The 13,157-nt window shown below is 43.5% G+C and overlaps 1 protein-coding gene across 4 annotated transcripts in view; it reads right to left on the bottom strand.

Moving 5' to 3' along the window:
• The window catches only part of slc4a3 (solute carrier family 4 member 3), a 34,251-nt gene extending 21,359 nt beyond the window's left edge, over window positions 1–12,892 (bottom strand). For 3 of the 4 annotated variants that reach the window (XM_086092054.1, XM_086092053.1, XM_086092056.1), the window contains exons 1-9: window positions 12,763–12,892; window positions 10,716–11,040; window positions 7,849–8,023; window positions 7,480–7,730; window positions 6,539–6,717; window positions 5,141–5,388; window positions 1,444–1,589; window positions 813–993; window positions 458–593 (exon numbers count right to left, since the gene is read on the bottom strand). In XM_086092054.1, the coding sequence (XP_085948180.1) occupies window positions 458–593; window positions 813–993; window positions 1,444–1,589; window positions 5,141–5,388; window positions 6,539–6,717; window positions 7,480–7,730; window positions 7,849–8,023; window positions 10,716–10,769 (1,370 nt within the window). In that variant the 5' untranslated portion in view covers window positions 10,770–11,040; window positions 12,763–12,892. Of the gene's footprint in view, window positions 1–457; window positions 594–812; window positions 994–1,443; window positions 1,590–3,247; window positions 3,630–5,140; window positions 5,389–6,538; window positions 6,718–7,479; window positions 7,731–7,848; window positions 8,024–10,715; window positions 11,041–12,762 lie in introns of those variants that run through there. The other variant, XM_086092057.1, reaches the window with a different exon arrangement.
• Window positions 12,893–13,157: the final 265 nt, after the last annotated feature.

Here is a 13,157-nt window from a genome sequence, read left to right as displayed (position 1 = left end):
ATTTCATTCATAAACGACCCCTGGCTTTAGGGCTCGGGTAGGCCAACCCGAATTCGGAGATGACAAGTCGATATATTTCATGCTGGCATATTGTGCTTTTTTCACTGTTTAACCCTTTTCCCACCCATGGATGATTGCAGTGGACATGACATATTTGCGTGTCTCAAGCAATAAAACGCATCATTCTACCGGTTTACATAACGTTACAGTCATATTATCCACTGTAACAAATAAAAAATATGAATAAGCCCCATTTTTTTTTTAAATCCATGTTGTCCAAATCAGCAAAAACTAAATAAATAAATTTGCCCAGCAGACAAAAATGTGTGTCGGAAGGGGTTACCAACAGTTCAAAAGCGTTCCCAGTGGTCTTCAGAAAGCATCTTCACTCGTCGAGGCTAAACCGCGTTCGTCAATTAGCTTGCGGTTCCAAACGCAACCAAGGAAGAACACGGACCTGTGTTTGAGCAGCAGAGCCCTGAGAACGCAGGATCTGTCTTCGGCTCGAATCTGGTCAGAGATGATCATCGTCTCCACCACCAAATGGGCAATTCCCGGAAGAGAGTTCTGCTCCAGGTCCAGAAGGATTGCACCTTGAAAAGATCACTGTCAGGTATGACGTACTGCGCTTCTCGGTCTACCAGTTGAGTTCTATGACTATGGCGGCGATGTTGAAGGCGGAATGCGCCATTGTTGACCGTCAAGGAATTGATTTCCTTCAAAACACATGTTTTTTTTTTTTTTTTTACTTTTTGAATACAAATTCTTCAATGAGCTGTTGTTATGGGCCAATGCTGGAAGAGTCCATTTACCGTGCGTGATAGTGCGGCGAAGCTCCAGTAGGCTGCGAAACGACAGCGAAGCCACGTGAGGTTTGCCCCAGCGGTCCGTCTCCTCCTCCACGTCCTCCTCAAACTTGATCCAGCGGGCGCGCTCCTTCCAACGCATTTCATGGTCCTTCTCCACAATCAGCTCGTTGAGCTCCACAAACAACTGCAAGGGCAAGCCGAGCAGATTGGAGACGTCATGAATACAAAGTCGTGTGTTTCAGGCATGTCCCGAGCAACTGTGGCAAAAAAGTGCTCACTCATTTCAAGCAAGTTGAGTGAAGCAAGTCGTAAGTCGTACGTTCTTGCTCTCTCAGCATCAACGTCTACTTGCCTTAGCCGCGATTTTAATGGTTCCAAACCAATGTCCGTATTATAAATGTGTTATAAATGTGTTATAAATGTGTTATAAATGTGTTATAAATGTGTTATAAATGTGTTATAAATGTGTTATAAATGTGTTATAAATGTGTCATAGCATACCCCCCAAAAAAAAAAATCTAACAAAAATGCAGATTTTCAAAAGTAATCGGGTCATTCTTGTCACGTTATGCAGCTCTGAAGCTAAGCAGCTAAAATTGAAATCAAAATCAGAATCGTGAGTTGTGCCACATACCTCATGAGTTTTCTTGTCCGACGCGCGTTTCTTCTTCTTCAGACTGGACAGCGGCGTGGAGCTGTTGCTGGTGCGGCCAACCTGAAATCGAGACGACTTCTTCACTAAGTGGCGTCTCACCCCGGGGTTGTCTTCAAATCTGTGGCCTGCAGGGAACGGGACATCTTTGCATTAGATAACAACTTGCAAACACAGATTTTGCATTGTTGTAATTGACTGTATATTTGTATTATTTACTACACTTTCATTGTTATTTTTTTTATGATAAAATCGCGATTGTTGCTGTGTAACGTACAATTTCCAGTGGAGCCGCTTAATGTGTACCGATGCAATGTTATCATTATCATGGCAATTAAAAATCCCCAAATGATATTTGCCGTACCAAATAATTTGATTGCCTGATTCTGTGGTTGCAGCAGGCCATTATATTTGGGTTTGTGTTATGGGTGTGAGGAGTACCGCAACAAACATGCCACCCAATTCTTACCTAAACCTCATTACTTTGATTTTTTTCTTCATGGTATTGTAATAACCTTAAAAAAAAACTTTTTATTTTTATTTATTTATTTATTTACAAAAGTGACCGACCGTGTATAAATATGAGCAGTACAGAAAATGGACGTCAAGAACAACACGTAGGGGTTTCGAATTGTATGTCACCCTCTTGATAAAACCTGATTCCCATGTCAAGTTGTTATGGTCATACTGTTGTGGTGTTTAGATGACAAAAGTCCGTAGGACTGAATCCCCAAGAAAATCCCGAGCTGGTCACCTTGGAACCATTTCAACCAAAAACGTGGCTGGAAGTGGACACGCTGATTGTCAATGAAATGTCTTTCCGCTCCAGCTGTAGCTGAGCCCAAAGCCAAATGGACGCCAGCAGATCAATGGAAACGCAGGAAACGGCATCGGGTTGTCAATTCACTCAATACCAACGTAGTCCTCTTTGACGTGTGCCCCATAGCATGAGAAATAACCAGTGGAAACTCACATCCATCGATTGTGAGGATATACATAGAATCAAAGGCTTGCTAAAAAAAAAATAATAATGTTATGTTGTGATGGTGACAAGCTTGGAACCAACATGAGTCAGGTTTCCATCCAATGTTTCAAAATGTGTAAGCAAATTTACTGAAAATGTGCAAAACGGACATGCGACTTATGCCCGTTTCCAACTGTTTTTCTTTTGAGAATACTGAGAGGGGACGCTCACCATTGAGATGTGATCCACCAGTCATTTAAAGAAGAAGAAGAAAAACAGGAAGCGACTGCGCCGTGCAATGATGTCGTTTGAGTTTGCTTTTTTGTAATTCTTGATCAACCGTAGCATTTCTTTGCTGTTTTCCATCGAAAATTGCATTAAAATTCGCCTCTTTAATGAATTCCAAAAAGATTTCTGTTTTGTCGTCCCCCCAAACGTACCTTACTTTATTGTCTGACATTACTTTGGCACTACAAACGTACGTGTGACGTCATATCTGGTCAAAACGTGTGTTATCTGTGTTGTCAGCGTTTATTCGCAAAGTAGCCAAAATGAGCATTTTCCTTTTTTCGATACGCTTCAAAATCCCCCCACCCCCCACCCCCCCCCCCCCTCCAAGCGTAAAAACTGTTGTGCGAATTTTGTGCCCTTTTTCGAATTTCTAGCATTTCCTTTTTTTTTTTTTTTTTTTTTTTTTTTTTTTTCTAGCATTTCCATTTCCAATCCATTTTATTTTCACATTTCTTGAAAATTCGAATAAAAACGGGTGTACGCAAACCACACTACTACCGCGCGTTGTCCAAATGTCACCAAACGACTTACGGATCGAACCGACCGGAGAGCCCAGTTGAGTGTGGATCGACTCGAGCAAGTCGTAGTCGTCAAAATCGAAAACAAACTCTTCAAAGTCTTCGAAGCCTTCCACGATGGACAGCGAGCCGTGCTGCTCGTTTTGCCGCTGCCTCGGCGTGCCCGACGAGCTCTTCCGGACGCCGCACTGCCGCTCGGCTCCATCGTCGGCCCGGTCGTCTTGTCCGTCTCGATCTGTCATCTCCGCGGCTGGTACCTCCTCCCGTCCTCCTCTCTCCAGGTGGGCTCACTGCTCATCCAGGGGCTGCCCACTCTTTTCAACTCCAGCGTTTGTTGCCCGGAACCGCTCACAAGTCTCTGGTCCACATCGCACGCGGTATAAAAAGCCAAAGTCCAATCCGAGGAACCGGAGGCCACGTTCAGAAGAGTGCAAGCAACACTGGCAACATTTATTTGGGCCACCAACAGCAAAGGGCAGAAAAGGCGTGGTCGCCACTGCGAGAACCGGATTGCAGCGCCGCTCTTATTTTGGGTTTCGTCCCACACGCTATTGATCGTGAGGCTGTGCCAGAACGATCGATCGGGAGCGAACGAGAGTAGAAGCCCGGGTGACTCGCAGCGATTCGAGGGGGGGGACAGCCACGCCACGGAGAGCAAAAACATGCCTAATTGACGGCGCCTGCTAAAACAAAAGTTATTGCCTGCGGCTGTGCATTTACCGCCACGTGCGTGCGGATGTCGTGTCGTGCATGTTGCGAACTTTTGAACTGAATCGTTCGCCCGACCTTATGGAAGGATTTGAATTGCGGAGAGAAAGGAAAGCAAGGGTCGCGGCAGCCGGCGCGGCTGTCACCGTCAAGCATCGCTGGCCGGCAGCTGTGATTGGAGTGGCCCTGTTTTGTGTTTCTGCACAGTCAATGATTACTCCAGTCTGGCGAAGCAGGAAAAAGCCAGAGGCAGGGTCGGCGGTGAAGGGGAATCGACTGCAGGCCCCTTTTTCCTCTTACGCCACTCACGCTTTCCCTCCGGATTTCACATTGTTTTCTTTGTCTTTTTCAATGTGCCATCAATGAATTTGCACACTTTCTCACTTCGCTTGCGGTGCCGCTGTAATGTTTTCACTTTTCAGTCAACGAAAAAATAAGAAATCATCCTCTGTCATTGTTTTGGTGAGGTGCGTTTGTTCATGTCGGAAATTTGTAAGTAAATTGCCCACAATCCATAATCTAATTGTCATTTGACCGTTTATTTATTACAACTATGTATCTCTCTTCTACGGCGTAGATGTAATTTGACGTTTTTTTGGGGGGGGAGGTAAAAAAAACTCGCAAATTTACGAGCAGTGGCAAATTTTTTTTATAAAGTGTCAGATTAGCGACAGAAAAAAAGCTCAGAAACTTTTTTACATGAGCAATTACTATCTCCTTATTTGAAAACCGGATCGAAAAGTATTGGCACAAACAACCGAGTAGTACGCTAGTGTACTTCTCGTTCGTTTGAGTTTTTTTGCTCGCAAATTTGCGACTTTATAAAATGTATAAACTGGCAAATTTGCGAGTTTTTCTTATCTGAACATTACCCCCTCTATAAAAACAAAAAATATATATACGTAGCCCTAATACGCCGTCGTACTCTTGCACTATATGGCAGAAGGTCCAACTAACCAGTGCATCTATCGGTTGCCATTCATGCAACTCAATAACGGCGTGAACTCAACAGGTCCAGATTTCATAATGAGCAGATCATCGTTATGATTTCTGTTTATACAACTTGTAATATTTTTGTTTGCTTTTTGTGCTGTGAGATTTGCCTTGGAAATGCTGTAAGCGCAGCGCGCCAGTGAAAGTTGCGCAAGCCTTCATCAGATGGTCCAAAAGAAACAGGCCGCCGCTCCGCCTCACTCACTTTTCATGTCGTCCAAGTCCACGCTGGCCAACATCTGCGCCTCGGCTTCATCGGTTGGCACTTGTTGATAGACGGCCGTCTCCATCGCCGTCATGCTGCCAATGCAAATGCGCTCCCGCAGGTCGTAGTTGCAGCGCTGGGCTCCCGCCGCGCGATGGTGGGCGGGCTTGCGACAGAACCAGCTCGGAGTCGCAGTGGCGGCGGCGGCGGCGGCGGCGGCGGCGGCGGAGCCACGGCCTGGGCTGATGCTGACAAGGAATACAAGCGGTATTGAGAAGACATCGCCATCGTGTTGTCGTCAAGGCCATTAACCAGACCGGAGACAAGAACAGGACTTTGGAGGCCGAGACCCAGTATGTGGTCTGAAGACCAAGACCGATCTCAAGACCGGGGCAACAGCCAGGAATCCGATATAAGCGTAATGGTAGCACCTAGCAATGAATTTTTGGTTGTCAAATGTGATCTTGGATGGAAGCCAAATCTTTACTTTGAAATTCTGACTGTTAGTGTCACACATTCTTAAAGATGGATTTTTCAACTGGAGTTAAAAGTCCCGACCTTGTATCGAAGGCAAACCCTGACTTCTGGTCACACATTCTGACAGCTGAATTGGTAAAACTCGATTTTGTAACAGCTGTTAAAAATGGTGACCTTGGATGGAAGCCAAACCTTTACTTTGAAATTCTGACTGTTAGTGTCACACATTCTTACAGATGGATTTTTCAACTGCAGTTAAAAGTCCCGACCTTGTATCGAAGGCAAACCCTGACTTCTGGTCACACATTCTGACAGCTGAATTGGTCAAACTCGATTTTGTAACAGCTGTTAAAAATGGTGACCTTGGATGGAAGCCAAACCTTTACTTTGAAATTCTGACTGTTAGTGTCACACATTCTTAAAGATGGATTTTTCAACTGGAGTTAAAAGTCCCGACCTTGTATCGAAGGCAAACCCTGACTTCTGGTCACACATTCTGACAGCTGAATTGGTAAAACTCGATTTTGTAACAGCTGTTAAAAATGGTGACCTTGGATGGAAGCCAAACCTTTACTTTGAAATTCTGACTGTTAGTGTCACACATTCTTACAGATGGATTTTTCAACTGCAGTTAAAAGTCCCGACCTTGTATCGAAGGCAAACCCTGACTTCTGGTCACACATTCTGACAGCTGAATTGGTCAAACTCGATTTTGTAACAGCTGTTAAAAATGGTGACCTTGGATGGAAGCCAAACCTTCGCTTAGAAACCTGACTCATTTAAAACCCGAGGTCACACACTCTGACAGCTGAATTTTCAACCCAATGTTGTAACAACTGTTAAGTCATTCACTGCCGTTGACGTCTATCGACGGCAAAAATCCAAGCGAACAGCTCAAAACCAGTATGAGAGGCTACCTACCTGTTGCAAGACTCCTTTTTCGCCTCCTCGTGGTGTTCAACGACATCATATGCCCCCGAGCGAAGATCCCGCTTGAGGGTGAGCGTGCGTTTCTGGGCCCGCCGCTGCTCTTCATTTTCTGTGTGGACGGTGGCGATTGGAAGAGCTTCCTCCGAGTGCTCTTGACTCTCCAAACTAAACTGAGAGCAAGGAGAAGATCGAGGTGAGAGGGATGCAATGGCGGGAAAACCGGCGCTACTGCACAAAATCGATTACAATCAGTAAGTCAGCTTCTGTTTTGCAATAATTCATCAACAACTATTTTGATAATGAACTCATTGTTTCGAGCATTTTTCGTCACAAGCGTCCAATTTCTTGGATTATGAAAAACATTTTGTTCCAACAGCCTATAATTGACATGTAGTTGAACCCAAAGCAGCCTCAGAAGTGGATATGAACCCAGTAGCATACAGGGTCACCATTTTTTTTTATTTAGTTGGAAATTCAGCTGCCAGAGTGTGTGACCTTGGGTTTGAACAAAGTCAGGATTTCAAAGGAAGGTTTGGCTTCCATCTAAGGTCACGATTTTTAACAGCTGTTACAAAATTGAGTTGAAAAACTCAGCTGTCAGAATGACTGACCTCGGGTTTTAAATGAGTCAGGTTTACGAAGTAAGGTTTGGCTTCCATTCAAGGTCCCGATTTTTAACAGCTGTTACAAAATCGAGTTGACCAATTCAGCTGTCAGAATGAGTGACCTCGGGTTTTAAATGAGTCAGGTTTACAAAGTAAGGTTTCCAAATTAAAGTTTGGCTTCCATTCAAGGTCCCGATTTTTAACAGCTGTTACAAAATCGAGTTGACCAATTCAGCTGTCAGAATGAGTGATCAGTGACCAGTGATCTAAAGAGCAATAAAAGCAAACCAGGAAAAATCTCCTGATGGCTTTTCAATCTTATCTTACCTGCGCTTCGCTGTCGGGCAACTCGGCAGCCGCGGTCGCCGCCTGCTGCGTTTCGATTTCGGACTCCGCTTCCTCCTCGTCGACCTCGTGGATGGTGGGCGTCACGTCGGAGGGCGGCAGGGACGTCTTTCGTTTCTTGCGTTTCTTCTTGCGCCTGCGGTCGGCGCCGTGCACCCTCTTGCGGAAGCACTGAGCTACGGGCAAGCGGGTGGACAGGGGATGATGGATGTGATGAATTGTGTGCCTGTGATCTGGATTCAGAAAAAGGACAAAAATGAACGAGGCAAAAAGTACGATTCTTGCCGCAGGTCCACTCTCGCCGTTGTGCCGGCGAGAATGGAATTTACCACCACAGGAATGTGTACCTACACTCAAAATCCTTTTCTGTGTAGTTTGGGCCGATCCGGTCTGCACTGGTGGACGCCGATTCACTGATGATGTCGGCAAAGTACTTGACAGACAGCGATTTCTCCCAGTCATCCTCCTCTCCTTCTTTCTGGTTAGCAGCCAACGATTCTTCCTCGTGGTCCTCATCCTCCCTCACCTGAAAAAAAAAAGATAAATCAGTAGAGGCTCAACATTCATTGCAAACAGCACCACCTACTGTGGAATCAATTTTTGAAAGATGAAGCCATTTCTGTTTTCTCTCTGACAGTTACCTTGTATCAAATGTGCAACTTTGCTCTATAGCCGGGGCTTTAGCGCCATCTTGTGGAGTCTTGAGTCGTTTGAGCAAGAGCTGATGTTTCACTGTTAAAAGCTGAGGAGGTGTTTAGTCATTTTGTGCCGGTAAACCCACTTGAAAATGAAGAAGCCCTATGAACAAGTAATCCTCAACTGTGCCTATTGGTGTGTTTGTTTGTTTTTTGCACTCTTGCTCAAAGGCCAAAAAATAAATAAAATTAAAATAAAAAGCCATTATTTATAGTAAGGCTTTAAAAAAAATGTGATGCATAGTAAGCCTTTTTTTAATATATAAAAAAAACCATAGTAAGCCCTTTTTTTGTAAGAAAAAAGCCATGATGTATATAAGGCTTTTTTTTTTAAAGGAGGGGGGCATTATTTATAGTAAGGCTTTAAAAAAAATGTGATGCATAGTAAGCCTTTTTTTAATATATAAAAAAAACCATAGTAAGCCTTTTTTTTTGTAAGAAAATAACCATGATGTATATAAGGCTTTTTTTTTAAAGGGGGGGGGGCATTATTTATAGTAAGGCTTTAAAAAAAATATGATGCATAGTAAGCCTTTTTTTAATATATAAAAAAACCATAGTAAGCCTTTTTTTTTTGTAAGAAAATAACCATGATGTATATAAGGCTTTTTTTTTAAAGGGGGGGGGGGAGCCATTATTTATAGTAAGGCTTTAAAAAACATGATGTATAGTAAGGCTTTTTTTAAATATATAAAAATCCATAGTAGTTTTTAGTTAAGAAAAAAACCCATAATGTGTGTAAGGCTTTTATTTTTTATTTTTTAATAAAAATATAGTAAGGCTTTTTAAAAAAACAACAACATGATGTAAGGCTTTTTTAAATGTTAACAAAAAAAGTCTGGATGTAAGTAATGCATATTTTTATTTAACAAAAAAAAAATCCATGATGTATAGTAGGGCTTCTTTTTTTTTTTTTAAACAGTGAAACATCGACGCTAACAGAACAAGCAGCAATGTTTGAGCATGATAAGATGACGTCAGTGCAAGAGAGAGAGGCAAGCCGCAAATGACTAATGCACTCCGCTTCCACGCCGGCCCCTGGAGACAGTTGGCGGCTGACATCTTGACAGAAAACATTTGCTGCTTCTCATAGGTCAAGCGGCTCGGAGGCGGGCCCCATCCTCGGCTTGCGATTGGTTCCAGCGCGGGGAGCCCTGCGCCTAATGGGGCGTGCTCTCATATTTCTCGGCTTCGGGCTGCTGCGTCGGATCCTAATGACCGTTGGGATGCTGGGACAGGATGCACGGAAAGACGTGAGCGAGCGATCGGCTCCAGGACAAGCATTAAGACAAATGATAAAAGGGAGGTGGGCTGTAAAAGTCTGGTGTCCGATATTTGGGCTTCTCAAACTTTTGGAATCCGGGGGAACCTCACAGGGGAGTTCAATAAATGTAACGACCCCCGCACGCATGTGACAGATTTATAATGTGAACGTTTTAACCTAAATGTGCTTTTCATAAAAAAAAAAAAGATCTGAACAAAAGCCACATTTTATGCAGTTATTATGTTTCTTATGACGATAGTGTGATGATGATGTCTTAGCCGTTAGCCACTCTTAGTTTGCCAAGTTTTACGCCGTCGCCATGTTCATTGTGATGATAACGTGATGATGATGATGATGAGGAGGAGGATGATTTTGCCATATTAGCCACTCTTAGTTTTATACTGTTGCTATGTTTCTTCAGATGATAATGTGACGAGGACTCAGCGTAAGTCTCCTTTCATGTTGTTGTAGAAAGGAGACTTGCACTGTATTGACAGAGAACATTAAGGCTGTGCAATGAATTGAGATTCGATTACAATTTCAATTATTACACTCCACAATTACAAAATCAGCATCATTGGCCCCCAAAAAGTTTATAATACTAATTGTGAGTTGTTTAAATTTCTGCTCCTTTTAAAAAATAAAAAATAAAACTAATTTAATCCATTCAGTTTCATCCAAAAGGAACTTGGATAGATAGTTCCAAGGAATTGTATTTGACTTGTTTTGTACCAAAAAATAAATCGTGATTTCAATGACGACCAAAATAATTGTGATGAATATTTTCTTCATAGTTCTCCTTTGTTGAATTAATAAGGTCAGCGCCACCAGTTTTGGAATTGTCTTTCTTTTCTCTGTGGCAGATGGCTCAACTCTCGCAAGTAAAACACTCATGAGGCTCACTTGTTACAGATGGGGAGGAAAAAAAAAAACATTCAAAAGGTGTCAACAGGGCTGGACTTGCCATCTGGCATTCGGGGCTGATGCCCGGTGGGCCGGCCTCTTTTTTTTTTTTACCACAAAAGACTGGCCCACAATTTAGAAGGATCAGTCCACTACTCCATTTCGAATCGAGATAGCAAACTGAAACATCGTCAATAAAAATCAGCAGCAGAACGAGGTGTTAGGCAAAAGCCGGGCCGGTGGGCCGAAGTCAAAATGCCAGGGCCGATTTTTTTGGGCCTTGAGTTCCAAATGATTTGCAATTTGAGTCACAAAGAATGTTTCCGTTTCCTGAGAACCTTCACCTTGAATCTTACCTGATGCAAGTTGATCAAAACATCAATCTCAGGAGCATGACCGCCTGTCGCCATCGGATTTGGCCCTTCAGCCAGGGGGTGGAATTGTTAGTGACGAGGACGCTGGGGTCAGCTTGTGGTGGTGCAGGGGCGGCGCTGGCTCAGGGGGGAGCAGGGTGGAAGCGGTGCAGTTGAGGGCAGGGAAGAGCGGGGGGAGGCGGGCTGGACCGGACCGGGCTGGACCAGGCCTGGACCGGGCTGGACCGGAGAGCCACAGGAGGGAGGACCGCGCTCAGCCCTTCTCTTTCACTGCCGGGCACCCAGGAAGCCTTCGGGGTGGCATCACCTGCACAACAAAAAGACATTTTCATTTTCACACAGTCAAAATGTTGCAGTAATATCTGCGCCGAGTTGGAAGTTTGGTAATTAAGAAAAACAAAGCTGAATTGTCTTTTTTTTGTGTGGTATTACTAAATTCTATGGTATGTTGAATTGTTAAAATGTCTATATTTGTATTAAATTTAAAATGACAAATTTAATTTAATTTAATTTAATCTTGTTTGGTCCAAACGGAACTTCATAATTATCGTGTTTAAAATATTGTTTTTATCTTAATATTTTTTACATTGAAAAATGTTCTTGATTTGTACCTAAAACAAATAACTGTCCTAATTGTGAATGCAATTATTACCAAATTAATCGTGATTCATATTTTCTTCATAATCGAGCAGTCCTATTTTATATTGTTTTTTAAAAAATGTATTTTTAAATTGCTGTATACTGCAAGTGTCGAAAGATGAGGCATCCCTGGTGACCCAATTTTTGAGGAGCTGCTGTTTTTGCCCACCGTCAGGCGTCACTTGTTATAAGATCATCCTTTATTTATTGATGTCATTGTTTGATCTCTGCATGCGAGACGTTTACAGCCACTTGACTGCACCAAAACAGAAAGGATTCAAATTATTGTCACATTTATGGTCTCATGCAGCTGAAGAGCACATCTTTCGTTACCGTGACAACCGGGGCCACACTTTCTCAGTTCACTTTTTTGTGCGGGCGATTATAATAATTGGGGAAACCCTGACTGCAGGATGTAAGAACGGCTCCACCGAGCTAAAACGCTTAGCTCGCTGTTTGCCTGGTTTCTGTATCCGAAACGCTTCAAGTCGCTTCTCAGCTTCTTCTTCTTCTCTTTCACGCGTAAATGTCCATTTTCGATCGTCTTTATGACAAATGCCAGCTGTGGTATCTCAACATGTGAATACATTGAATTGAATTGAAAAAAGAAAAATCATAACAGCATCTCACGTGCATATACTGTGTTGTGTTATGCGCGGTACATAAATGACGATTTGAAAGAGGCCTACATAAAAAAAATGATAACAATAAAAACGCATCGTCACTACTTCACGACACAATATGCAAGGTCTGATGGTTTGGCGTGTACTTCTAAAATCGGACCACAACGACAGGTGACCCGTGCATTCCTTCTGGAAGTTTCTGCACAACAATAGCCTTGCCTTTGCATCATCATCATCATCATCATCATCATCATCATCATCATCATCATCCTCCTCCTCCTCAGCATCCTCATTCCTGCCGAGTCATATGTGACCTTACGAGGACCCCAGCTCGATCGCGCTTCAACTTGCATCCCAATACTCGCACGCGCGTGCTCATCGCCACGACTTGCGCGAGGCGATGCCCCCCCCCCCCCGCCCCCCCAAGGTGATAAAGACATGAAACCGAAACGTCGTGGCCGCCTCTCAGGAGGACGCCGCCCGCTTGCTGCACAATAACGACGCGTGATCGATGCTTCTTCCTTGTCAGCAGGCTGCAAGAAAAGCAAACCTGCAAGGAACGACCCTCGCTCATAAAACGTTTTCAAGCGCGCGCAGACGTCATCTTGCAAAAACATCGCTTTGAAATTTGTCACCATCGGCATCCGATGCATGCTTTAAAAAAAAAAAAATCAAATAAAAATAAGAGCGACTCAGCGTTGTATTCATTTCATACTCCAGCGTGCACATAAGCCAAAAACAACAACAGCACGCATTCGCCTTCATACCTGGGATGGTTGCAGGGCGAGCCAGAGGAAAACGGAAATTGAAGGACGGGGATACGATGTGGTCCGAAAAACCACCCTCGTGAACACGCTGGGGGTTTTGTTTTTTTGGGGATGGGTTCGCCAAAAAAAAAAAAAAAAAAAAAAAAAAAAAAAAAAAGGTTCTCTTCGTGACCACGTGACTTTGGAGGACAACCTGCTCAAGTGCTGCAAGCCACGGACGACGTGCAAGCAAGTGCACGACAAGATGTGTGTGTGCAACTTACTTTCACTTTGGCGGCTGAATTGTAAATAAAGCAACATCATAAATAAACATCAACACATAGGCTACTTATTTCCTGCTCTTCGCCACCATTTTTGCTATGGTTGGATATCTCTAAGTATGTACGTGCCACCTT

This window comes from Leptonotus elevatus, chromosome 12, assembly GCF_054856555.1.
Source record: "Leptonotus elevatus isolate MCC_2025b chromosome 12, RoL_Lele_1.0, whole genome shotgun sequence".
NCBI classification, from domain to species: Eukaryota; Metazoa; Chordata; class Actinopteri; order Syngnathiformes; family Syngnathidae; genus Leptonotus; species Leptonotus elevatus.
This window is presented reverse-complemented; position numbering and strand designations above follow the sequence as displayed.